The 27,701-nt window shown below is 53.8% G+C and overlaps 1 protein-coding gene across 1 annotated transcript in view; it reads left to right on the forward strand.

The window, feature by feature from the left end:
* The window catches only part of SYNPO2 (synaptopodin 2), a 140,331-nt gene that overhangs the window by 81,378 nt on the left and 31,252 nt on the right, over window positions 1–27,701 (forward strand). Inside the window, exons 2-3 of the mRNA XM_059695568.1 lie at window positions 18,873–19,024; window positions 24,971–25,770. Of these exons, the coding sequence (XP_059551551.1) occupies window positions 18,873–19,024; window positions 24,971–25,770 (952 nt within the window). The remainder of the gene's footprint in view (window positions 1–18,872; window positions 19,025–24,970; window positions 25,771–27,701) is intronic.

Here is a 27,701-nt window from a genome sequence, read left to right on the forward strand (position 1 = left end):
CCTTTGCTTATTAAAACACCGGCTATGCACCACAACCACCTCTAGACTCTTCACTCAGTGCTGATGAATCTAAGGAGATAAGAATTAGGTCGCTGCTGACATACACTAGCAGAGCCCCAGCTGGCGTGGCTCAGTGGATAGAGCGTGGACCTGCCGACTGAAGGGTCCCTGGCTCGATTCTGGTCAAGGGCATATGCCCGGGTTGCAGGCTTGACCCCAGTAGGGGATGTGCAGGAGGCAGCCTATCAATGATTCTCTCTCATCGTTGATATTTCTCTCTCTCTTACCCTTCTCCCTTCCTCTCTGAAATCAATAAAAATATATTTAAAAATAAATAAATAGGCCAGCAGAGGCAGTTCTGTGTCCCACTTTTCTTTGTCGTGTAGCCATTTTTTAATTCAGTTACTCCATGTCTAGGTGTTGAGGATGCTTTTTCTGTACTCTCCACAACAACATGGAAAGGGCACATTAGCGTCATGACTCTACAGAACAGGAAAACGACTGAGGAACGTTATGTGACATGTGGAGTCATTAGCTCCATGCCTGACATGTAATAAATGCATGTTACTCATTTTTCAATACATAGTAGCTAGAACGATCATTTCCCCAAAGCCACACAGGCTACGCAGTGGGGGGATCCGAGTTCACGCTCAAACACAACAGAAGGGTTTGCTACTATACGCAGGCCTCACGTTTCAGACCCCATTGCCCGGGCAGAGAGCTGTGGGATCCAGGTCATTCGAGCAGGTAGTGCGCGCAGTGCACCCGCTGTAGGTACCCGCCCGCACCCCCACGCTGATCCGCAGGCACGTGCCACCTGTGTGTCGCGTCTCACTTGCCCTTTGGTCCTGGTTTCTGGTTTGGCTGCGGCCCTTCCGTGCTGGGAAGGGAGCCGTTAGACAGAGCAGGCGTCCTTGCTGTTGACGGGGATGGGACAGGGACCGGAGGAGGGTTCGAGGCGAGGGCTGGGGAGGCAGGCACTTCCCTAAAAGCAGAGGCTCCGGGCCCTGCAGCTCACCAGCAGGTTGAGTGACACCTGCTTCTAAAAATAGACTTGCTTGGAACGAGGAGGCGGGGCCTGGCTTCTGGTTTCTTTCTAACTGAAGCTGGAAAGTGCGTCCAAGGACAGTGGGTGGACGGCAGGAGGAACGGGGCTGTGGTGTGTAAACCGATCAATGCGCCGTCTCATGAGGCCTTCCAGGCTCGGGCTCCAGCCCCTCCCCAGCGCAGTGGGAGCACCAGGCTCCCAGGGGCGCGCCCGGCAGGCCGGCAGCTCCCTGAGGCCACGGCTGCGGGGCCCAGAGCTGGGCGTTCGGCCGGTGGTCTCCAGACTCCGACAGCAGGTGCGGCCTCGGTGAACGCTTCTCTAGAAGACTGTGGTGTGGGTGGCCTGTGGCTCCTCTCCTTGATTTAAAAAAACAGGATAAGGTGGTCACCCAAACGGGGCTCGCGGAACTGGGCCAGAGCCCGCTTTGGCGATGCACCGCGGCTCTGGGGTCCGGGATGGGCCTGTGTGGTTATCTGCGCGCAGGGCACTGGTCGGAAAGGCAGAGCTGGCCCGGGCTGCGTGGGCCGGGCGCCCCCCTTAGACACCAAATTGCCCCCCCTGTGGGGGGAGGGCGTGCTCCACGCTGGGAGCCACTGCTTTAGACCCATTTGCCTCCTTTATGAGGCCTCTTTCATTTCGTTTAGTTTGAAATTCGAAAGGAAAAATGCATTCTCTTGGATCAGATTGTCGGGCAGCTCATACCAGTCTGCATGGACTTCTGATGTCCTCCAACAACCCACCCCCTTGCCCCTGGTCCACCCGCCCCGCCCAGGTCCCCCCACAGTCCCCCTCCCGCCTCCACTGCTCCCGACTGCCTGACCTGGGTCCTCCCCCAGAGCCCCGGCCTGGCCTGGCGAGGGTTCCACGGTGCCTGCTTGGGATCCTGTTTAACTGCTTTCAGGGTCCTTTCTTCCCCCACCCCTCTTGCCCCCCAAATAGCCAATTACGTATGTACATGTTTATTTGCACTTGGAATGTTTTTCTGAATTTTCCAAATGGTAAAGGCATCTCAGATGACTGTCCGCTTACATTCCGATGGGTTGAAATGCAGGCTGTCCGCAAGTTGCATCCCCGGGCTTATGGCGGGCGCAGGGGGCGGGCTAACGCCTCAGCCTCACCCAGGCGGAGACCCAGCCAGAGCCTGGCCCGCTGACCGCCGGTCCCTGCACCGCCCTGAGCCACTGAGCGCTCCCCGGCCCTGCTGGCAATGTGTGAACTGCCCAGGGCATGAGGCAGGGGCCAGAAATACACAGTTTTACAGAAACCCTGACCTCAGCGACAGCTGGGGGACCACACGGTCTAAACGCGCTGGGTGCTCATCGGCTGCACCTGTCGGGCGCCCAGGCGCGGCGCCCACGTGAGCAGCCTGAGGGGGGAGGTTTCCTGAGGACGAGAGGCCAGGGGAGCTGGGAGCCCGGAGAGGCAGGTGTGGGCAGGGCAGCCCGGGTGCGAAAGAGGCGCCCCTCCCCCCGACCCGCCACCTGCGTGGAATTTGCAGACCGAGGGATGGAGTGGCAGAGGGTTGGTCGGGTGGATGGATGGTGAGCACTTGTGGCTCAGCGTGTGTATTGGGGGGTGGTCATAGAGGGGTTTACAGAGTTCGTGATTGGTGGCTGAGGTTTTCTTTTCTTTTTTGTTAATCCTCACCCAAGGATATTTCTCCATGAATTTTTAGAGAGAGAGGGAAAGATAGAGAGAAACATCGATGTGAGAGAGACACATCCATTGGTTGCCTCCTGCACTTGCCCCAACCAGGGCCCAGGCTGGGGAGGAGCCTGCAACTGAGGTACGTGCCTTGATCAAAATCGAACCCGGGACCCTTCGGTCCGCAGGCCGACGCGCTATACTGAGCCACACCAGCCAGGGCGGTTGCTGAGGTTTTCTTTAAAACGATTGGAAAGACTCTGCACCCAGCATCACATCGTGTAGGGACAAAGCAGAGTGTTTTGGAAAAGGCAAAGCTAATTCCGTGGCAAACATGGATCATGTGACCAGAAGCGTGGCCGGAAATGGCATGTCATTCACCAAACAAGTTGGATGTCTAGCGTGGGCCGTGCCCGGGGCTGTAGAACAGCGTGCCCTTTGTGTCTGGTTTCTGGTTGTTTAGTTCTGTCTTCAGGTTCCTTAGCCTGATGACCATCCTGGAATAATGAGATTATCTGGACGGGAGTTATGCTCAACCTCAACCCTCTGATGAAACCTGCAAGTGGTTTTAACCAAGTAACCACGGTCCCTGGCTGATCACTTTTACTGTCACTGCTGTCACTGACTAATGTGCCCACAGCAAGTGTACACTTAGCCTGTTCCTTTCCACTCCTTGGAGGTGGGAGTGAGGTTCTCCGCCTGCGGCGTCTCGGTGCTGCTGGGCAGCGTGTCCCATGGTCTGACTGCCGTGGCTGTCGGAGCTGTGGCTGCAGGTGAGCCCAGTCTGTCGCTTTCCTCCATGAGATCTTCAAACAGATGCCTTTGTCATGAACCAGAGTCATTTCTTCAAAAGAAATGCCTTGAGAGAGAGGTGGGACCAAGTGGCCAGGAAGGCTGAACCTGCACCCCTGACCCTCACCGCGCTCCCCCAGAGTCCCTGTGGCCGTAGAAGGCTGGGTGTGTGCGTGGGACCGGGCACTGGGCGGGCCGTCCGCCCACCTGCGCAGCGGGGAGCACCTGCTCCAGGCAGGGTGGGCCTCGGTCTGGATGCCTGCTCCGCGGGCGGCCCGCTGATGGTCTCCTACCCTTTCCTCATTTCTCTTTCTGGACAACCCTTTAGAGGGACATATTCTCTCCTTCGATGTGCTAATACCTCCCACAGGCTGCTCTGGCCGAGTTCAGTCCATTTACCCAAAGTCATTCCGAAAATCCCCACGGATGGCCTCAGGGCTGGTGCTCAGTGGCAGCCCCTGTCCTGCTTCCAAGCCCTGCCCAGGCCCTGGCTCGGGCCGAGGCGGCAGGGTTCCGGCGGAGGGCGGGTGGGGTGGGGTGTCGTCTGGGAAAGCACGCGGTCATCTAGGACTTGGTTAGCTGCCTGTGCTTGCTAAACACATTTTTCTGCAAGTAGCTATCAGTTAATTGGGGAACATTACACGGCCCTGAACTTGGCCCTAAATAGATCTGTGTTTCAGTCGCCTCCTCTCGCTGGTGTGGTCAGATTCTAAACCTCGCGGCCGCCGCCGGGCTGATGGGAGGTCTGAGTGCGGCGGGTGCTCACGGGGAAACAGGCACTGTTTGTATCGTGATGACCGCTGAGTAGGAGGCACATTGTACAGATAAAATATTTCCTCTTTTGGTGACACGACCAAAGACAACTCTGTTATCTTGTATATTTTAGATATTATTCCCCAGGTTCGGAGATGAGAAAATTGTGTAAGAAAACTTCTAGAAGTTGTCATTCTTGCTTCTTGGCAGCCAGAGGACTGTAGGTGTGGACGGAAGGGGCCACATGCTGACCTGACCAGCTCAGGGGAGGCCTGCGTGGGGCCTTGCAAACTCAGAGACCTAAAGTCACCACCAAGGATGGTCTGAAATTAGACTTTAGCTAAAGCAGTGATGGGGGTAGTCACCTCCTAGGCCAGTATCTTCCCTGACAAGGTCAACCTTTACCTTAACTGGGCCTGTCTGTCTTTTTGCATCTATGATAACACACCCTTGAAATGTCTGGGTAACTTGTAACTTCCCTTTTCCCGGACCCCTCAGGGCACAACTAAATGCCCTGGGCGCCAGGACAGAGACCACAAGTTCCTTCATTGTTATTATTGTGTTAATTGCTGACTGTTAACTACCCTGCACCCACCTAATAAAAGAAGCACGTGTCCATCATTTTACTTTTTATCCAATCACAGAGGTTCCCCCCTTTGCTTTCTCCCGCCTCCCTAATCTATCACGAATGGATTTCATGTGGCCCCCCTACGTCTCCTCCTTGGATTGCGATGTATAAAATGGGTGAAAAACAGCCATTCTCCGGAGCAATACCCCAATCCGTTGAGATTCTGCTTCCCGGCAGTTGTGGACAGTTTGGCTCAAATAAACTCACAGAAATTCTTCCCAGGTGTGGCTGTTCTTATGTTAACACAGGAAACAAAAGTTTCAACAAACAGACTCACACGCCTGTTCCTTGCTGTCGGGTTCAAAACGCGCGTCTTCTGGAGAAGGAGCTGTGGCGTCAGGACCCGCGGCGCCGGGCTGGGCAGCGAGAGCGGGGCGGCCCCTCTCAGGCCCAGCCGTCCTCCGTGTAAAGGAGGGGCACTTCCTCAGTCCCCCCAACCCTGCAGCCCAGCAGCCTGAGAAGTCGGGTTCCAACACACGGGGAGCCCGAGGTGTCTCACCTTTTCTCCCTCCCCTCCCCTCCCCCCCCCCCCCCCCCCCCCCCCCCCCCGTTCCTTCCCTCCAGCTTGTGGCAGGTTCTGGCTGAGCAACGGCTCCGGGCTCCCTGGAAAGCGGTCCCGTTCTCAGCGGGACCCCCGGAGCCACGCCGCAGCTCAGGACGCGGGTCCTCGCACAGTGGGCGGGGTGCCTGGCCTTGCCGGCAGCCGGGGAAGGAAGGCCTACTCTTGCTCAGATTTTGTGCATCGGGCCTCTAGTAAAATATAAGCCATGAGGTGCAGGAGGAGAAACCCAAAGCCCCTTACAAGGAGTTCATAGCCTGGGGGTTTCTATGTGGTGGGGAGGGGGGAGAGGGGAAGGGGGAGAGTTTTTGGATCTGGGCTCTGAAGGAAATGCAGGTTCAAAGACGGACAGACTGACGGATGGGCTGGGGAGCAGGGTGGACTCTGGACAGAGAAGAATTTCCCCCCCACAGCCATCTTCACGCCTTTGCATGTTGCCTGGGGTTCTCTAAGGGTTTCGGTGTCTGACCGAAGTTGTTTTCCCCAAAGGGCCTGGCAAGGCAAGGGCTCTGGGGCAGGGGGAGCCCGGGAGAGGCCCGCGTGGGGGCGAGCATGGTGCTGCGGTGTGGCGACTGCAGTGATGGGAGCAAGGTTGGTGACTTCACGGGTGACCAGGAGCGAGGACTGGTGCCGAGGCGAGAAGGAGCTCAGAGAAGGGCACGCTCACCTCCCCTTACTCTGTTCTTCACATCCAGAACCCTGTGCGGAGGGGGGAGCCTGATTAGGATGAACACCGAGTGACCCCTTCTCCCTGGGCTCCTCGGAGAAGAGGGGGCCTTGCTAGTGTCCGCCATGTACAATAGGAGGTGGCTCAGTGGGTGAGCGTCCACCTATGAACCAGGAGGTCACGGTTTGATTCCGGTCAAGGGCACGTGCCTGGGTTGTGGGCTCCTTCCCTGGTGGAGGGAGTGCAGGAGGCAGCCGATCAATGGTTCTCATCACTGATGTTTCTATCTCTCTCTCCCTCTGCCTTCCTTTCTGAAATCAATAAAAATATATTTAAAAAAATAAAATAATATAGGAGGCAGCAGAAGACACATACGCAGAACACAGCCCGGGGTCCCTGCCCGGGTCACTGGAACGGCCCGGACTCACTGTTGCTCCCATGACGTGGCTCCCATGACGTGGCTCCCGCCAGGGCGCCGTGGCGTGGGGCTGACACGCTGTCTGCACACGTGTGCGCTGCCTCTGCACCAGGCCTTGTTCTGGAGCCTGCTACCTCAGCGCCAGGGCTGCAGTCCGGGAGGAAGGGGAGGGAGGCGGGGAGGAGAGGAAGCAGAGACCAGCAGGCTGGACCAGTGAAAACACTCATTCTACTGCTTAGAACTCGAGCGTAGCATTTGCAGGGAGGGTCCTGCCTTCTTGTCCACCCTCCCCCACCCCCGCCCCCCAGCCTCTCCCAGCTTCTGCGGAGACCTCAGCCTAAACTCTAAGCACCGACACTGTGGCGTGGCCTCTGTGCACAGGTCTGTGGGGCCAGGCATCCAGCCGAGTGGGGAGGAGGGGCTTTATTCCACCACCCACGGGAGGATTCTTCCTCCACGCTGCCTTGCCCTCTGCACGCACACGTCCATCTCAGGAGGTCAGGGGTCACTGTCACTGTGTAGCTGTCGTTCTTTCCTCCCAGACTCTGTGCCCCAGAGCGGTGTCCTTACCTGTTTGTCGTGTCCTTGGCATTGGCAGCGGCCTGGCCCTGGGGTCCTGCCTGTGCAGTTAAAGGAGCAAAGGAGGCTGGCCGGCGTGGCTTAGTGGTTGAGCATCGACCTATGAACCAGGAGGTCAGGGTTTGATTCTGGTCAGGGCACATGCCTGCGTTGCGGGCTCCATCCCCAGTGGGGGGTGTGCAGGAGGCAGCCGATCCATGATTCTCTCTCATCATTGATGTTTCTATCTCTCTCTCCCTCTCCCTTCCTCTCTGAAATCAATAAAAAAATATTTTACAAAAAGAAAGGGAGAAAGAGGCAAAGGAAGAGAGAAAGGAAAAGTGCCTCTTCACAATGAACCATGTGCAGGACAGTCTTTTACGTGAAATGCATGTGCATTTATGCGTTTACTAGAGCCTGGTGCACAAACTTGCTGACCTGGGGTGGGGGCCACTGGGGGACAGGGCTGGCCGGCCGGGGCCGGCCAGGGTGAGGAGCTGTGAGTGGTTTGCCAGCCGGCCCTGCACCTGATCGGAGTGGGGGGGCCCACTCAGGGGCAGGGCCGGCCAGGGCGAGGGGCCGCAGTCATTCCAGTCATTCCTCTTGTTCCACCATTCGGTTGCTGGGCTTTTATTATATAGGATATGCTGCCTGGAGATGAGGGACAAATGCTGAAATCAGACAGCATCTTCGCGTTTGCTTAACTAGACCTTCACCTGCTCACTCAGGAGTCAGGCTGGTGGTGAGAATTTCCCTGTCCACCAAGCCCAGAGATCAGCAATAGGATTGTGAGGTACTGATCCCATCATATACTGTCCGATCAAAGGAGAACGTCATACAGAGTGAGGTGCACTGCTAATGGCCGGATATAAAACAATGCTTACGTGCATACATATGCAGCCCATGAACATAGACTATAGTGTGGTGAAGGCCTGGGTGGGGCGGGGCTGGGGTGGAGGGGGTCAATGGGGAAAAAAAAACGGGGCATCTGTAATACTTTCAACAATAAAGATTTTTTTAAAACAGAAAAAATAATAAAATTCTAGATAATTCCCAAAGGATCATGCTGGTTGTTCATTTTCTTTGTGATACTTGAAGTGTTTCATTTTACAGTAGATACATCCAGTAGAAACTTCACTGTGGTGTTGTTCACAGCTTTCCTTTAGCTAGGAGCCAAATTCTTTTGAAGGAGGAGTACGAGACTCAATATTGCTTGCATTTTCTCACAAACAATTTGTAAAATTAAGAAAGCCCTTGTCTCAAGAAATTAATATGGCTTCTTTTGTCCTTTAAAAACATAATTTCTATAGGCTGTTGTGTTTCTATGCTAACTGTAACTCATTAAAATACTTGAACATACGTATCTGCCATTGTACTAGTTCATTTCCTTCAAGTAGGCACAGCTAATTTAATTAACATGGAGATCGTTTTTCTTATGAAACAAGCACTTGGTAATTCCATCTCGTGGTTTCAGGTTTATGTAATAACAGAGAGGAAATTGAAATTTCATCATATTTAGTTCCGAATGATGAAATTTCGAATGAAAACCAAGAATTAATGGTTGTCCCTGGTCTTCCTCATGTTACGTTTTGTGACCGGCTGGAGAATTAAGGTTATTGTCAAGGTAAATCAATGGTACTTGGAGCTCTTTGTATGGCCAGAGGCTACACATGTATTTTTTATTTATCTATTTATTTATTTTTAAAAAACGTTTTATTGTTGATGGTACTGCAGATATCTCCCACCCCCATTTTCCCCCTGAGGACCCCCCCAGGACCTCCCCCCCATTGCTCATGCCCATGGCTATGCCTATAAGTATATAAGGTCTTTGGTTTATCTCTTCTTACCCCCCAACCCCACATTGAGGAATCTCAGTCTGTCCCATGCCTCCCGGAGTCGGGTCTTATTTTGTGGGTCAATTCATTTTGCTCATTAGATTCCACCGATAAGTGAGCTCATGTGACGTGTGTCCTTCTCAGTCTGGCTTATTTCACTGAGCGTGAGACTCTCCAGGCCCCTCCGTGCTGCACATGTGCTTTCCGGAGCTGGTGATTCGCCCGCATGATCCGCGCAGGGATGTAATCTGGGTTCTGGTTTTTCCGCATCAGCGGTGTTAGCAGCCACACTGTGTCTGCACCTCTGTCCAGAGAGGCTGGGCTTTGGAGCAGCTTAGTTCTGAGAACAATTAAAGTCATACAGTTAAAGACCATGCAAAAAGTCTATAATAATCATCATAAACTCAGCGGCTCGTCTCCTTGAAAAATGTGGTTATTTGAAGCTTAATAGAGTTGATAATATGATCGCGGGGAAGGTCACTCAGTAAAGGTCTGCCTACTTGCCTCTCTCTCTCTCACACACACACACACACACACACACACACACGCGGAAATGGTTGTCCCACACATATTTCCTTGCCTGTTTTGTAGAAAATAGTGAGAGACTAGGCCTTGGGTCCCTGGGAAGCTCCTGAAAGATGCAGATACAAGGTGCCCCCTCCGGTCCGAAAGCTTTGTCCCCGTGCATGTGACAGCTGCTTGATGAGGTCAGACGGAGCTAGGAGTGTGGTTGTGTGTACTGTACGGTGAAATATGCCGGCACTTGGCAGATCGGCGCAGCTCATGACTCAGCGCTTCCGGACGAGTAGGGCGCGATGTGGCAGGTCGGCCGGGGGTAAAGAGCCATGCAAGGTGCGGAGCGGACCAAGGGGAAAAGTGCGATGCTGCGCTCAGCTCCCACCGCCGGCTTAGGAGCGACCCGTCTGAGTTGATGTAGCATCGAGAAGAGTGTCCAAAATGACGTGAAAAGATGGCACTGCTCCCATTCCGGCTGTGTCTGCACGAGGCAGGATTGCCCACCCTGCAGTCCCCATGGGGGGCGGGGGCAGGGGGGTAGGACAGCGAGAACACGGGGCGCAGAACAGGGAGACCCAGTTGCCTTCTCTGAGCTCAGACGTGAAGAGCTTACAGATGGAAAACAATGCCACCCTCCCCTAAGTCAGCTCAGTTTTTAAAAACATGGTTATTTTGCATAAAAGCTAAGTATCTATGTTAACTTACCTGTTATTTTAAAATTGATTATTGAACCAACATTTTAAATACCTTGCCTTTTATTTTTAATGCTAGAGGCCCAGTGCATGAAAATTCATGCACTGAAGGGGGGTCTCTCAGCCTGGCCTGCCCCCCCTCACAGTCCGGGAGCCCTCAGGTTGGGAGGCAACCTGGCGATCAGGGGAAGGTGATGCCCCATCACACCTCTGCTGTTGCCACTGCCAGCAGCGCAAGCCTTGTCCAGCCCTGGTTACCTGAGCCTCAGGTGGCCCTGGGAGGCTGGGGTGCTGAGGGGACTAGGGGGATTCTGAAGGCAGGCACACCTGCTGCCCCGGTGGGGCTGAGGGGACTGGGCATCACCATCTTATGGCTGTGGGTGCCGCCATCTTTGAGGGCGGGGCAGTCAATTAGCATATTCCCTTCTTATTGGCTGTGGGCACCACCATCTTTGCGACGGCGTGAGGGTCAATTAGCATATTTCCTCTTTGTTAGATAGGATGGTAACTACCACCAGATGGACCCACAAGAACAAAATTCGTTTGAAGTCCTCCATCATTTTTAATAATGAAAGGGGGTCCACAGAGCAAAACACTTGAGAACTGAGGCTTCGGGACACGCACTCTGACTCCACGGCCCAGCGAGGGGAATTCCGGCAGCTCAGGCGGTGGTGCAGCATTTAACGACCCGGCTGGGGGGCCGTCCTGGATGGACTTCCAGGCCCCGGGCAGCTGATCTGCTCCTTTTGCCACCAGCTCACTCAGCATGTCCCGGCTGGGGGTGGCACCATCTGTCCTGCGAGGACAGAGCCGGCACTGACTCCCCGGGTCCCTCTTAACACCTCACAGTGCAGCCCGCTTTCCCAGTTACAACTGCAGAGCATGTGTACTCTGTGCTGGTCACTCTTCTTCCATCAAAACCTCAGCCACATTGTGTATATGTCTCTAGAGGAGAAACACCGTGATAGGTATCTTATATATATGCACGTGTGTGCATGCATGCATGTGTATGTGTGTCCATGTGTGTATTTATAGGTATGTGTGTGTATATATGTGTGGTCCAGTTTCACAAAGCATAGAATTATGTATGTATCTGTGTATGTGTGTGTGTATGTATGTGTGTGCATATATGTGTGGAACAGTTTAACAAAGCATAGAATTATGCATGCATGCATGTGTGTGTGCACACACGTGTGGTACAATTTAACAAAGCATAGAAGGGTATATGTATGCATGTGTATGTGTGTGTGGTACACTTTAACAAAGCATAGAATTATGTATGCATGTATGTATGTGTATGTGTGTGGTCCAGTTTAATAAAGCATGGAAGTGTATATGTATGTATGTATATGCATGTGTGTGTATGGCACAGTCTAACAAAGCATAGAAGTATGTACATGTGTGTGTATGCATGTGCATGTGTGGGTGTGTGTGGGTGGCACAGTCTGACAAAGCATAGAATTAAGTATGTATGTGTGCATGCGTGTGCATGTGCATGTGCATGTACGTGTGTGGGTGGCACAGTCTTACAAAGCATAGGATTAGGAACTGAAGAAATCCCTCCATTCCCCTGAGGAGGAAATGGCTCCTGACAACTGGAATACCTGTCACAGGAGCAGGTGCTGAGTTAACCTCCCGTTTGCTAATAACCTTCATGCCCAGAGCGAAAGGACAGCATGCACCCATCCTATCTAATAAAGAGGGAATATGCAAATTGTCCATCACTCCGCCACAAAGATGGTGGCGCCCACAGGGGGCGGGGGTTCCTGTAACACAAGATGGCTGTACCCACAGTGGAGGCCGAGTTCCCGTAACGAGCAATCAGCAGGGACCTGAGGCTGCACCTCTCAATCCCCGCCCCCCCCCCCCCCCCGCTGAGGGGCTTGACAGGGGACCTCATGGTGTGCCCCCCATGCAGCAGGGCTTGACAGGGGACCTCAGGCTGCACCCCCCGCCTGGCAGGGCTTGATGGGGGACCTCAGGCTGCACCCCCCGCCTGGCAGGGCTTGATGGGGGACCTCAAGGTGTGCCCCCCGCCCCAGTGCTGGGCTGGGGAACCTCAGGCCATGCCCCCCACCCAGTGGGGCTTGATGGGGGACCTGAGGCTGCACCCCCCTCCCAATGGGGCTTGACAGGGGACCTGAGGCTGCACCCCCTGCCCGGCAGGGCTTGACAAAGGTGGGACTGGCCAGGTCTGGATCTAGCCCAATCGGGGCGGGGGGCGCGCAGCCAGGTCTGGGTCTCGCTTGATTTTGAGGCACACGTGGGTGGGCGAGGAGTTGACTCTGGGTCCCATGGTGCACCCCAGACTCTGACAGGAGGAAGATTTTCATATACATTTTACTAATTTTCTTTCATCTCTGACACTTCTATTATAGAGAAAGGGCAAATCACAATATTAAAATATTTCCTCTAATTAATCCCCCTTTAATGTGCACGAATTTCGTGCACCGGGCCACTAGTTTGTAATCAAGGTCTGTGCTCTTTCATTTGGAGAACGTTTCTCACTTGAGGTCTGTCCTCTTTATCGGTAGATTTACGGGGGAGCAACCTGTGGAGGGAATGTCTCTCCAGGTCAGGCGGACAGGGTGCAGGTCTGAGGGCCAAGCTACGGGTGGGGCATCCACACACAACACCCTCTGGACACGCGAGAGCTGGTCAGGGTCTGAGGCTGAACAGTCGAGTGAAAGCACCGACAGCAGCAGGGAGTCCGGACCCCAGGCCAGGCCTCCGCCCCATCCCACCTGTATCAGGTGCCCGACGCAGGTGACCCCAAACGGCAGGGCTCCCCGGGCCGCCTCTGGACAAGGCATCACCTGTGTTTCCTCATCAAATCGGTCACCTAACGGTGCTTTGAACATGTTGAATGACTCGGGGTTGTTACTGTTAACGCCCATCTTTTCCTGGAATCCAAGGGAGGCACCGAGTCCCTTTGAGCATGGGAGAGTTTTCCACTTTCGTTAAATGGCCCCAGTGTCCTGAGTCTTTTTATTTCAGATTTTTGTGTGTTTTTAAATGTGTCCCCCACCCCTGGCTTTGGTGATGCATGAACTATAGCAGCTTTCTTTAGGCGGGGAGCACGTTTCTCTCGCCATTTCTCATTCCCGTGACCAGATAGAAAGCTGGTTAGCATTGCACACAATTGAGCAAACAGACTGAGAGAGGTCCCGACACTGTGATGCAGGGGTGACATGAGCTTTAGTGTTGCTGCATGTTGGCGATGCACAGACTCTGGGGCTGGCCTGGGGGGCTGTGGGGCTGCAGCTAGTGAGTGTGGGGGAACAAACACACGCGGACGTGGGGAACCCAGACACGGGCTCTAAGGCTTCTCTCTTTTCCGAGTCCTCCGGCCACTTATTTGTCTAATCTTTTAGATTTTAAACATGTTTTTTTGTTCTAGTTGTTGTTATTTTTAAATATATTTGTATTGATTTCAGAGAGGAAGGGAGAGGGAGAAAGATAGAAACATCAGTGATGAGAGAGAATCATGGACCAGCTGCCTCCTGCACGCCTCACACCGGAGATCAAGTGCGCAGCCCGGGCATGTGCCCTGATGGGGAATCGAACCCGGGACCATTCAGTCTGCAGGCTGACACTCTACCCACTGAGCCACGCCGGCCAGGGCTTACACGTGTTTGTAATGAGCCCTTTAAAAGCACTGTTTCATGTTCTGTCTAAATGCTTAGACAACGTGTCTGCCTGGTCCAGGAGCCTTCGGCACGGAGCCCTCACTGTCCCACCGGACAGAAAGCAGGCGGCCGGCCGCCCTGGTCCTGGAGGAGCTGGTGCGTACACTCCCCAGGCGCCGGGAGCAGAGAATACCATTCCATATTAGTCCTTGCGCTCCTGCAGCACGTGGCCGCTCTCTCACCGCTCACAGCTCACAGCGGCATCGCGCATAGCTCTGCCCCTGGGGCCACGTCGGGGCGCGCATTCCTAGGGCGCAGCGTGGAGGGGCCTCGCGCCTGGGAGTCCTGGTTCGCTCCGGGAGCCTGCCCAGGCGGCTGAGGAATGCTTTCTGCTTTTATGGCGACTGGGACCCTGCGGGGGAGACGACACTGCCAAGCCTCTGGGTGTGAACAGGGATCGAAGCAGAGGCGTCCAGGCTCCGGCCGACTCCACCGCAGGCCTGGGAGTGGGAGCTGAGGCGCCAACGGGCCCCGGAAACCCCAGTCTGCCTCCGTCTGCGCAGTGACCCCCACGCCGACGCACCGTGTTCAGGCAGAGGACGGGTGCCCCAACCCTCACCCAGTTCTCCCCGCACCTGAGATGATGCTTCTGAGGAGGGAAGCCTCCTCCCTCCCCATCAGCTCTCCTTCTAGACGCCCCTGCACAGACAGTCCCCCCCCCCCCCCCCCCGCCATCCCTCACCGTCCCTCCCCTGCCCTCCCGGCTCCCAGGCGCTCTCCTAGTCCATCTCCCCAGCGGCTGGCCTGCACTTCCTTCATCGCCCTCAAGTGCCCCCGCCTCCCTCAGCCCCTCCTTCTTCCATGGAGACAGTGACCTGGAACCCTTGCCCGACCCTCTCATACCCCCGCCCTGACAGCTGGCACCCCTCCTCCCTCTCTGCCTCCGAGACCCAGGCCCTCTCCTCTGCCTCCTGTCTGCCCGCAATGCTGTCCAGCTGGGTCCAGGGCTCGCGCAGGAAATGGACACCTGCTTATTCTGTCACAAAGGGACGGGGTGACGCCCACAGGGTTGAGGGCAGGGGGCAGGGTCTCTGAGAATGGCTTCCGACAGCAGCCACCACGGGTCACCCGGGACGGGCACGGTTGCGGGTCAGGGAGCCACGGGCCAGCGCTGGGCCTCGGGGTCACGCCTTGGCCTGGCCGGGGACTGAGACGCTGCCGGTGGCCCGCGGCGCCCACAGCCAAGCGCCTCCCAGCTGGGCGCCCGCAGCACCGAGCCCGCGAGGCCCGGCCTCTCTCTGCCACTTGGTCCAGGCGCAGGTGGCCTGAGCCTCACCCGCTGAGCGGGCACCTGATCCACCAGGGGCCAGCGGGAGGGGCGTCAGGGACACACGGGGTGTCTTCTCCCCGCGGCGACCCCGGCACCTGGAAGGAGCTGGCACAGAAGTTGCACAGCCCCGTCGCCCTGCCGCTGGCTCTCTGTTGGCTCACTCAGCTGTCAGTCAGAGTTCTTACTCACTGATCCCTCTTCTTCATTTTTTAAAAAATATGTATATTTTATTGATTTTTTACAGAGAGGAAGGGAAAGGGATAGAGAGTTAGAAACACCGATGAGAGAGAAACATCGATCAGCTGCCTCCTGCACATCTCCCACTGGGGATGTGCCCGCAACCAAGGTACATGCCCTTGACTGGAATCGAACCTGGGACCTTTCAGTCTGCAGGCCGACGCTCTATCCACTGAGCCAAACTGGCTTCGGCTCTAATATAGTTTTGATGTCAGAGAGGAAGAGGGAGCGAGAGATAGAGCATCAATGATGAGAGAGAATCACACTGGGATGGAGCCCACAACCCGGGCATGTGCCCTGACGGGGAATCGAACCCCAACCTCCTGGTTCATAGGTCGATGCTCAACCACTGAGCCACGCTGCCCGGGCCGGGTCATTTCTGCTTTTATTCCCTCTCGTTCTGGTCCTTGTTGCCCTAAAAGTGTCACACTGTTCTTTGCTTCGTGCTAGGAGCCCCCCGCTCCCCAACAGGACCTGAGGTTGGATGTCAGAGTTGGGGCAGGCCGTGCAGAGGGGGTTAGCTGCTGGTTGCTACAGCCTGAGCTGCCGCCATCATCGCCTCCTGGGGGCCTGGTGACCAGCTCTCAGGGCAGCGGGGAACATGGCCTGCCTGGGCTCCGCGGAGGAGCCGCTGGGCGCCCCTGAAGCCTTGTCTCCAGGAGGAGAGCTGTGCCGAGGCCTGCCGCGCCCCTGGGGAGGGCTGGGGTTCTGAAAGAGAGCTCAGTCCTGGTCTGCTCGCCACCCCACGGACTCGTCTCCATTGCAGAAGCTGCCTCTGGCCGCGATCCCCTCGCTCATCCTCCCTGTCTCAGGTCTGAGCCACACGGCGTGGGGTCCAAGGAGCCTTCTGCGGGCACAGGGCTGGACGCCTGCCCACTATCTCCTTTGTCATGTGTGTAATGGTGGGAGTGTGGCTTAAGAAGGAAGTTGTCCTGGTTCTGCCACTTGCTCTGGCATTTCCCAGAGGACTTGTCTACGACTCACACACGGACACACAACCAGGAAAGGAGGCCCGTGTCGCCGACGGGACGCTGGCACTGTGGGCATGGACATTGGCACAGTGGGTGTGGAAGCTGGCACCGGGGGCGTGGATGCTGGTACAGTGGACGTGGATGCTGGCACAGTGGGCATGGATGCTGGCACTGTGGGCGTGAACGCTGACACTGTGGGTGTGGAAGCTGGCACTGTGGGTGGGGAAGGTGGCACTGTGGGCATGGCAGTCACACCCCAAGCCAGCGTGCTTCCTACTCCATCCACCAGGCCTGGACATGAAGCCCTAATAAGAGCAAAAGGAACTTTCTCATTTCGCCAGGTAATTATTTATTCATGAAGCTAAAGTAGCATGGCTGATGTGCGTCTCAGATTCAGGCTATGACATGGAAGTAATGTTACATTTCCCCAGGAGCCTTAGCTTTCCATTTTCACTGGCTGCAATGAGGGAGTCCTTCCTGACCAGGCCCAGAGGCCATGAGCAGGAGGATGTAGCGTTTGGTAAATTTCCATTTTTATGACCTCTGAGTCACATGGTCTGAACACAGAGTGAGGCACTGAGAGGGAGGAGCAGCTGGAGATGCAGGAGGTGGGCAGTGAGGTCTCAGGGATACTCCAAAGAAAAAGACTTAGAGCCTGGCTGGCATGGCTCAGTGGCTGAGTGTCGACCTGTGAATCAGGAGGTCATGGTTCAATTCCCGGTCAGGGCATATGCCCGGGTTACAGCTGATCCATGATTCTCTCTCATCATTGATGTTTCTATCTTTCAGTCCTTTTCCCTTCCTCCATGAAATCAATAAAATTATCTACACTAATAAAAGAGAAAGATGCAAATTGACCATACCTTCACGACACCCACCAGCCAATCAGGATGAGTATGCAAATTAACCCAACAAAGATGGCGGGTTTATTTGCATACATAGGTGCTGAGCGGCTGGGGGTAGGGTGGGACTCAGGCGTTCTGCATTACCCCAGCCGCTCTGGGCCTCTGGGCAGTGTGGGAAGGCAGAAAGGCGGCTCCGGGCAGGAGCGAAGGCGGTGCGGGCAGCCAGGGGAAGGAAGGCCCACTCTTGCACGAATCTTCATGCATCGGGCCTCTAGTATTTAAAACAAAAAAGAGAAGAAGCTCCTGTTCTTTTTGGGCCTGCACACGGGAGATGGTGTGGGGAGCCCAGGATAAGAGCTCAGGCCTGGCGGGACAGACACACAGGAACTGGACTGTCAGAGAGCTGTGGGCCAGCAGACCAGTAGGCCAGTGGGGAGCACACCTGCCTGCCCCCCCTTTCCTCTCCTTTTTTGATCTCTTACTGGGGTTCCCATTGGCCAGACCCAGCCAGGAGCCAGTGTGATGGGAACTCGGCCATGAGGCAGTGCTGGGGAGGGGAGGGACTGGACCTGGAAGGGCAGAGGGACAGTGACCAGCCCAACACTCTTGTTGGCACAATGACACATGTATCACTTCCAGTCACCCCTCACGGGGGGCCCAGGGGAGCCTCTGCTGTCGTTCCCACATCTCTCTCCTCCCGGGCCTGTCAGTGTGCCCAGGTTTTATTCTGATCCGTTCTCTTCCACATCCTTGCAGGCGGGACATTATCCTTAGAGCTCGGCTGTTTGATTTTTACACAACCTTTTTCTTTCCTTTTTTTTTTTTTTTTTTTTTTTGGCCAAAGTTTGCCTAGTCCTAACTCTTAAATAGTTGGTTTCAAAGGGATTCCTTCCTTTGACATAATCCTTAATGCCCTGGCCATCTCGTTACCCTCGATGCTGGGGCGCTGTCTTGGGTTTGTTCATCTGCAGTGCGACTGGGTTTTAAATTTTATTTGAGTGGGAGAAGTCACTCCCGATTGGGCCAGCCTTCACAATGCGACAAGGTTCTTTCTAGCATGTGCTTGATTTAAAAACATCTCCCCACTCCTCACTGCTTTTTATGTCTTTACTCTCATTCTTCTAGAATAGATTTTCTCTCCTTTTCTGTTTATTTACAATGATATGAATTCAATGTGGACATCGTGGTGGTATATACTACATTGTGTGTGTGTGTGTGGGGGGGTGGACCATGTGTAAGATAGTGGTTAACAGGTGAACATAAAACCAGGACTGACATGGTACACACTACATTGTGTGTGTAGTGGAACATGTGTACGGTGGTCTCACAGGTGAATAAAGCCAGGGCTGACATAGTATACACTACTTTGTGTGTGTGTGCAACAGGTGTAAGATATGGTTAATAGGTGAACATAAAGCCAGGACTGACATGGTACACACTACATTGTGTGTGTGTGTGTGTGTGTGTGTGTGTGTGTAACATGTATAAGGTGGTCTCACAGGTTAGCAGGTGAATAAAGCCAGGGCTGACATAGTACACACTACATTGTGTGTGTGTGTGTGTGTGTGTGTGTGTGTGTGTGTGTGTGTAACATGTGGAAAGTGGTCTCACAGGTTAACAGTGAATGAAGCCAGGGCTGCTTCTCCAGCTTGCAGATCCACGTGCTGGGCCCAGACCCATCTCTCGGAGAAGGCGCATGGTGTGCACACATTGATGATTCTAATCGTCGCCTCCTGTTTGCTCCACTCAGATCCGCAGCCAGAGCAAAGCATCGGGCTCCGGGCTCTGTGAAGGAGATGAAGTGGTCTCCATCAACGGCAACCCATGTGCGGACCTCACCTACCCGCAGGTCATCCAGCTCATGGAGAGCGTGGCCGACTCGCTGCACATGCTCGTCAAACGGTAGGAGCCCGGGGGGGTGGGGGGGGGGACTCGCTCTGCACGCCGCTGGGACAGGGACAGCCTCCGACACATAAACGCATAAACGTGGGTGCCCTGCGGAGGTCAGTGAGGCAGACAGGAGGACCACAGGGTCTGAGAGCTGATGGCTTTGACCCACTGAATTTTCCGGGTGATTGAAAATTAACTTGGAAATCTTTGTTTCAAGAATTTTGTTGGAAGCCTCAGTTATTTAAAACTAGTTCCTTAGACAGCTCAGCATGTTGAACATAATTTAGTCCTTCCAGATCCAGGTTCTGTGGTGGGTCAGGACCACCGATGTATAATTCACAGATGGATTAAAAACATTTAAATAGCAAACCATTACACTACACACTAACTTTTTCAAGAAAGAAATGCCCAGGAGAAGGAGAACAACAACAAAAGCCTTAAAGTAGCCAGATTCCTGAGACCAGAACCTCCGTAAAACCAATATCTGGGTGATTAGAATAAAGTTCTTGGACTATCAACGCAAATCTCTTGTTAATTGTATCTCCCCATACCCATCCTCCCCACTAATTGCTTAAAAATGCAGAAGTAAAGTTTAAACATAGGAACAAAAGAAAACACGGGGGTTCCCGGCCAGTGTGGCTCGGTGGCTGAGCGTCGACACATGCACCCAGAGACCACAGGTTCGATTCCCGGTCAGGGCACGTGCCTGGGTTGCGGGCTCGATCCCCAGTGTGGGCCATGCAGGAGGCAGCAAATCAATGTTTTCTCTCATCGATGTTTCTCTCTCCCTATCTCTTTAAAAATCAATCAAAATATATTTATTTTATTTTTTTAAATATATTCTGTGTCAGAGAGGAAGGGAGAGAAGGGAGAGATAGAAATATCAATGATGAGAGAATCATGGATCGGCTGCCTCCTGCACGCCCCATACTGGGGGTCAATCCCGCAACCCGGGCATGTGCCCTTGCCCAGAATCGAACCTGGGACCCTTCAGTCCGCAGACCGACACTCTATCCACTGAGCCAAACTGGCTAGAGCAATATATATATTTTTTTTTCTAAAAAATAAAACAATGGGAGCACTCACACACACACAAACAGTAGCATCCACATTTCCGTTGTGTGCGAACCACAGCCCCGGCCGCACTAGCTTTGCAGGATGACCGACATCGCGTTGTAATGACTCCAGACAGAAAAGCCCCGGACCCTGGAGGGAGCCTTCCTGGGCGAGTCAGAGGGCCCCCGCTGGTTGCATTCAGTGTGATCTCATTTCCCCCTTTCTAATATTGATGTCAGAGAGGAAGGGAGAGGGAGAGAGAGAGAGAGAGAAACATCAATGATGAGAGAGAATCATGGATCGGCTGCCTCCTGCACACGCCACACTGGGGATCGAGCCTGCAACCTGGGCCTGGGCCCTGACCGGGAATCAAACCATGACCTCCTGGTTCATAGGCTGACGCTCAGCCACTGAGCCACACCGGCCAGGCTGGTTTTGTTTTGTTTTTTGTTTGTTGTTGCTGTTGGGAGTCCTTGCCTGAGGATATTTTTTCATTGATTTTTAAAGAGAGAGTAGAAGGGAAGGAAGGAAGGGAGAGTGAGAGAGAGAGAGGAATATCCATATGAGAGAGCTACATTGATTAGTTGCCTTCCCCACATGCCCCAACCAGGGCCGGGGGTCCAACTTGCAACCCAGGTATTTGCCCTTGACCAGGAATCAAACCTGAGACCCTTTGATGCACGGGCTGATGCTCTAACCACTGAGTAACACAGGCCAGGCCTGATTCCACTTCTATATAAACATGACTCATGTGGCCCAAACCTTCTGAAAATGAAAGAAATCTCACTTTACTCTCAGCATCTCCCATCTAAATGTTTCCCATCGAGCCCAGTGTGCAAGCCCTCAGGCTCCTACTTATGTATAAACCACCCCGTGCTTTGGCAAGGACCCAGCAGGAAGGCTGCGGCGTGCAGTCCGCGTGCCAGGGCCCTGCACAGAGCCCCGCTCTCCGAGCACTTCCATCTTCGCGAAGGTTTGATCACGTCCGCAAGGGGAGATGCCTTCTCTGGTCTGTTCCCTTTTTAGTGCCTCCACTGCTGCAGTGAGGCCGGCTCCCCGGAACACGCTGTGGCTGGCACTTTCCCTACTCGGTCCTGTCTGGCTGCGGTGCCTCCTGGGAAAATCCCCGGGTGCTTTAAAGCTGAGTCGTAGACACATATTTACTGTCACACATCATCGGACTGGTTCTCTGCTACTTTCAGTAAATGAGACCATGACTATTATTTTCTCTTAAGTACTTTGACTTTACCAAATAAGTAACTGATGATATTGAAAACGGAATCTCAAATTAATACCCACCAAAAGGCAGTCATCATGTCATCATCCTCATCAACACCATCACCACCATCACCACCACCACCACCACCATCACCATCACCACCACCACCACTACCACCACCACCACCATCACCATCACCACCACCACCACCATCACCACCACCATCACCATCACCATCACCACCACCATCACCATCACCACCACCACCACCACCATCACCACCATCACCACCATCACCATCACCACCACCACCACCACCATCACCACCATCACCACCATCACCATCACCATCACCATCACAATCACCATCACTACCACCACCACCACCACCATCACCACCACCATCACCATCACAATCACAATCACCACCATCACCACCACCACCACCACCATCACCATCACCATCACAATCAACACCACCATCACCACCACCACCACCATCACTACCACCATCACCACCACCATCACAATCACCACCACCATCACCACCACCACCACCACCACCACCACCACCACCATCACCACCACCACCATCACTACCACCACCACCATCACCACCACCATCACCATCACCACCACCATCACCACCACCACCACCACCACCATCACTATCACCACCACCATCACCACCACCACCACCATCACTACCACCACCATCACCACCACCATCACCACCACCATCACTATCACCACCACCATCACTACCATCACCATCACCATCACAATCACCATCACCATCACAATCACCACCACCATCACCACCACCACCACCATCACTACCACCACCATCACCACCACCATCACCACCACCATCACTATCACCACCACCATCACCACCACCACCATCACTACCACCACCACCATCACCATCACCATCACTATCACCACCACCATCACCACCACCACCACCACCACCACCACCATCACCACCACCACCATCACTACCACCACCACCATCACCACCATCATCACCACCATCATCACCATCACCATCACCATCACCATCACCATCACCATCCCTATCACCACTACCATCACCATCACCATCACCATCACCATCACCATCACCATCACCACTCTGGTATCTGAACGCTGTTTCCTGGAATGAAAATATTCTCCCATTCACATAACTGTCCTCTATCACTAAAAGGCAACTGGTTTACTTTTCCTGGACAATTGCCCAGAGATAGCTGGGTCAGGCGGTCCTAAAACACTTCTTCATCATTAAGCCTCTATTATCTTAAATTTCATTAAAATAAGATGTTTTTCTAAATTATATAATTATGTGTTGGGGAGCAGGAAATTTTACTCTAGGTTCTTCTGGCTGGCCTAAGAATTAAATCGATGTAAGACAGATTAGCAGGAATAAATAGCCAAATGTAATTACGGTTGGATGTCCAGGGTTCATTAAGACCAGTGGTCCCAAGGCAGGCTGGGCGTGCGTGCCCCCAGAGCTCAGGGGATGGGGAAGTGGTCTGGGACTTCAAAGGGGAGGAAGGAGCAAATGTTTGGTAAACAAATGTTCGCTGGGCCTCAAAGTGAGGCGTCTGATGGCCAGGCTCCTCCAGCACCCCCCCCCCCCCCCCACACACACACTCCCCCACCCCACCCCAGCCCCTGTTCTCTGTAGACCTCCAGCGAGAGCCCTGTTCCGGGACCAGGTATGATTCTGCCTCAGTTCTTCCAGGCAGTTCGCAGGGAGGTCAAAGGTCCTGCTGAGACTTTAGTTCCTTCAAAATAAAGTCATGCCCTGGCAGAGAGCTGGGAGTGTCCCACTTTGCTTCCCACCCGCGACCCACACACTGTGGACTCGGGTGCCGACGCGGACGGCGTGGACATGAGCATCTTCAGGTAGAAGGGTTAGCCTCCCAGGCTTTCGTGACTGTAGTCATGTGTGTCCCTGTCACGCTGGCCACCAGGACATGTTAACACCTATCTGAGCATTTGCCTGCGTGACAGTCTGAGGCTGGAGTGAAGTCAGACTCTCGTCTCAGCCTCCTGAGTGATGGCTAACAGAACACGACGTGATCTAATCCGGTTCCCTCCCAAGCCTTCCTCCGTTAAACCCTCTGACCGCCCGGTCCCTCATGTTCAGTGGCACAGAGTGTAGCAGCATTTCCTACGGGGGGGGGGGGGGGGGGAATCTGAGGAGCTGTCAGCGTGTTTTTGAAACACTGTATTACGGGTTTTTTTTCCTGTATTTGCCAGGAAGCTTCACAGGGTACGTGCTTAGAGAAAGCTGTGTTTCCTTTGATGGTTTTTGTTTAGTTTAGTTTTGTGGTTGCTCAATGCAGTCAAAAGCGAAGTTGGGAGTCATTATAATCTCATACAGTCTGAACTTGTACGGCCAACCTCAATCCTCAGGTAGATTCCCTTCGCTGGTCAGAGCGGACTGGGAGGGAGGGAGAGGGGCAGAGGACCCTGCTGCTTCTTTAAAAACAAACAAACACGGAAACCCTTAGAAAAGTGAGAAATGGGGCATTTCCTCCAGCTGTTCTGTGAATGGGGATTCTCTTCTAAGTGCCCTTAGAATTTACATCAGCGCTCGAGCAAGGAGTTGTTTAACCCTTAAATGGGCATTGCTTCTTGCAAACCCAAATTTGCAAAACCAGCTGGGAATGTCCAGGCCAGAATCAAAGGACTGTGGAGAGGGACCCGCCCCGCCCCGCCCCCCTCCCCCACCCCCTCTCCCCCAACAGGAGCACGGGACTGACACAGAGGCCCTCTAAGGGAATGGCTCCCAGAGGCAGGTCCCCGGGAGGAGGGAGCGGCTGGGGTATTTATACTCCATGACGCAATCGCCCAGGGCAGCTCGCAAAGGATTTCTCTGGACGCGAGAGGGCTGGGCTGGGGCCCACGGGTGGCAGACACCCTCTCCGAGCTCGGCGTGCGTTTCATTCCCTTCAAGAAAGCAGAGCCGCTGAGAGGGTCCCGGCCTCACCTGTGTGATCACATCACCCCCCCCCGCCCCCCCCCCCCCTCCCGCGCCTCTGGGTGTGTCTAGAGACAGACCCAGCCTTAGTCAGTGAGACACTGACTTGCTTTCTCATAAAACACGTTTTGAAAACAACCAAATAAGCGCAGCTAAAGAGCATCCATGTGGCTGTCACCTGTCTTTAAATAAAACATTAAAAAAAGCTGAATGTAGGATGGATTTAGGTTGTATCATACCTTGTGAGCCCTTTTGCTTGGCTAAAGCAGTGGTTCTCAACCTTCCTAATGCCGCGACCCTTTAATACAGCTCCTCAGGTTGTGGTGACCCCCAATTTCATTGTTACAAATTGAACATAATTAAAGCATAGTGATTCATCACAAAAACAATATGTAATTATATATGTGTTTTCTGATGGTCTTAGGCGACCCCTGTGAAAGGGTCGTTCCACCCACAAAGGGGTCGCGACCCACAGGTTGAGAACCTCTGCTTTAAAGGAAACATTATTTGGAAAATCGTTAAATAATCACACACGCAAGTTGCCAGTTTCTGTTTTCACACGCGCTGCCGCTGGCACGCAGGAGAGCCTTGCCTTGCGGGCATCAGCCATCATGAGGGGTCGGGGGGCACCCTGGCGGGGGTGGGCACCCGCATCTAACTGTCGGGAACTGTTCGGCTTTTCTGTGCGCAGACCTTCCGGCGGAATAAGGGAGACTTTGGCCTCTGAAACGGAAAACCAGACCCCTGAGCATCTCCCCGCTGAGGGGTGCGTGGAGAGCACCACCCTGCAGATCCGCCCGGCCACGCACAGCCAGGACGCCGAGCCCCGCCTCGCCCCCCGCCAGAGTGGCACCCCCCTGGCCGAGAACTCGGAAAGTGGTCCCGCTTTTTCTGGGAGCAAAAAAGAAGAAGAAATTGGCCTGAGTCACGCCGAGGCGCCCCACACGCCTGGCCCCCCGAGAGGACGTGCAGCAGAGGAGGGGGTCTTGCTGGAGAGGAAGGCAGTCGTGGGCTGGCCGGGCCCCCTGGTTGAGCTACAGCTGTCCCTGCCTCAGGACCTGGGCACGGCCCCCGGGGCCCCCGCCCTGGCCCTCCTGGGAGCTGACACACCTCAGAGCCCTGACCCAGACCCCAACGCTGTGCACATAAACTCAGCCCCCACGAGTGAGAGGGGGGAGGCCTCGCTGAGGTCCAGCAAGGTCATCCAGGTCCGCAGGGGCCAGGAGCTGAGAGTGGTCCAGGGGGCGGCAGGGGCCGCGGGGCTGCCGTGCGTGGAAGTGATCCTGGACTGCGCCGCCGGGCAGCCGGCGGGAGGGTGCGGGCTGCGGGCGGGGGCGGGGCGTGTGGACTCCCCGCTGGAAGGAGGGCAGACGGAAGCACCTCCTTCTCTGGTGGCCTTTGCCGTCTCCTCAGAAGGCACGGAGCAGGGGGACGATCCGCGCGAGGAAAGGGATCACAGCAGACCACACAAGCACAGAGCGCGCCACGCACGTGAGTCCTGCAGGGGCCAGCGGGGCTGGGGGCTGGGGGCTGGGGGCTGGGGCTGGGCTGGGGGCCGGGGATCTTGCTGCTGCTCGCCTGCATGGATGGCTTTTTCTTTTAAAGATTTTTTCTTCTGCCTTTCACTGAGACACAATTAAAAAATTATTAATGCACCAAAACACCCCCCCACCCCCCGCCCAAATGAAACTGCAGACAGTGCCAGTGTCTGAATTGGAAGCAGCGAGTTTGAACTTGGGAGTCCAGTTCCCTGCTTTTCATGCACATTTTGCCCCAGGGGCACGGGAACTGTGAAAGACCAGCACAGTGTTAGCATTGCTTCCCGGGTCTGTCTCAGAATGCTGCCCTAGTCCACGCTCGCACGGCACACGCGAGTACTGGACGTGGCGTGGACTCCGAGTTTAACCGTCAGCAGCGGTGGAGTCTGCTGCTCAGAGGCGTCTGTGGCACTCAGGCTGCACCGCTGATGCGAAAAGCAGATCCTGCTTCTGAACTGAACCGCCCGCAGCCTGACGATGCCTGCAGGAGTGGGCTGACGGACAGGGACATGTGGCGGCGGCAGTTACACGATCCGCCCGCCGCCAGCCCTCACCGGCCGCAGGGCGTCCCACCGCCTCTGCACGCCCAGGCCAGCCCCGGGGCCACGTGGAGCATTTAAATGCCCTCACACAGAACACAGGTTTCAATGCCAGGCTTCCCCCCACCCCCCGCCACCCCCGGGTTTCCTGGTACCCCGGGGAGTGATTAGAGGAAGCAGAGTGAGGATGAGCGTGGCCGCTGGGTTTTATGACTTTTGTTCTTTTCTTTCCTTTTTGCCACGCATTTTTGGAGAGTCATTTGAGGAGGTGAGGGCTGAGGGGAAAGGCACTGGTGTCTGAATGATCTATGACAGTAATGAACTTGGTTAGTCCAAGCAGTAGATTAAGTCTTCTGGCCTGTTGTCATTCCTGTCAAGGTGTATTTTTAGCAAAACCATTTGTAGCTTCCTTGGCAAGTGCTGTCAATCATTGCGTAGCCCTGCAGCGTCTGTAGGCACCGTCACATTTATAGATTTTAAACAAGTGCATGCAGGCGGATTCACATACTTGGCGTGTTGGCAGGGGTGTTAGCGACAAGTGTGCAACTGTGACTGTCAGTTTCATAGTGAGTTGTATAACACAGTCAAGAAAAACTTACATTTAGGAATGGCCACACACTTTATTTCCTCTGAATAAAATATTATTGCCAGCGGCTACCTTTGTTATAAAACTTCTTACTCTGATTCTTTGTTTTTAAATTAACCATTAAGTCTGATTTTTTTTTTAATACAAGAAGAGCTAATTTTCAATCATAAAATACTAAACATTTTTTTTTCTGAAATTTCCATTGAACTATTCTGAGGAGTTCAAAACATATTTTGTGAATCATGCTCATTTTCATTGAATGCATGCATATGATTAATTGTTGCTATAAATTAATTTGTCACCAATTCCTTTTTTATGACAATAATGATAAAATTTTAAATTAAAATTTTAAAACTGTCAAACTCTCATTTTAAATGATTTAATTTTTTATCAGCTCTTACCCACAGGTGAAAGGGTCACTAATCACGTAATTTTTAAATTTCCCCAAGATTTACACTCACTCTTGTACCCCAGCACAATGGATTTTTGCAACTAAAGTCATATTGGAATTTATCTAGACAACTTTGTAGCTAAAGTTTCTCACATTCACAGCAGCCTAATGTTTGAATTATTATGGATCGTGATTCAGTCCTTTCAAGTATTCACATAGTTTTCGGAATTCATGCTAATTCAGTCTCCAGGAATGGAAAGACTTTGGAGGGGAAGTCAGAGGCAAGAAAGAAAGAAAAGAAGAAAACTTGAATATTTAAAGTCATTACATTAATTAAGCTAAATAACATTTTTGCCCCCCTCCCACAC

This window comes from Myotis daubentonii, chromosome 5 (assembly GCF_963259705.1).
Source record: "Myotis daubentonii chromosome 5, mMyoDau2.1, whole genome shotgun sequence".
NCBI classification, from domain to species: Eukaryota; Metazoa; Chordata; class Mammalia; order Chiroptera; family Vespertilionidae; genus Myotis; species Myotis daubentonii.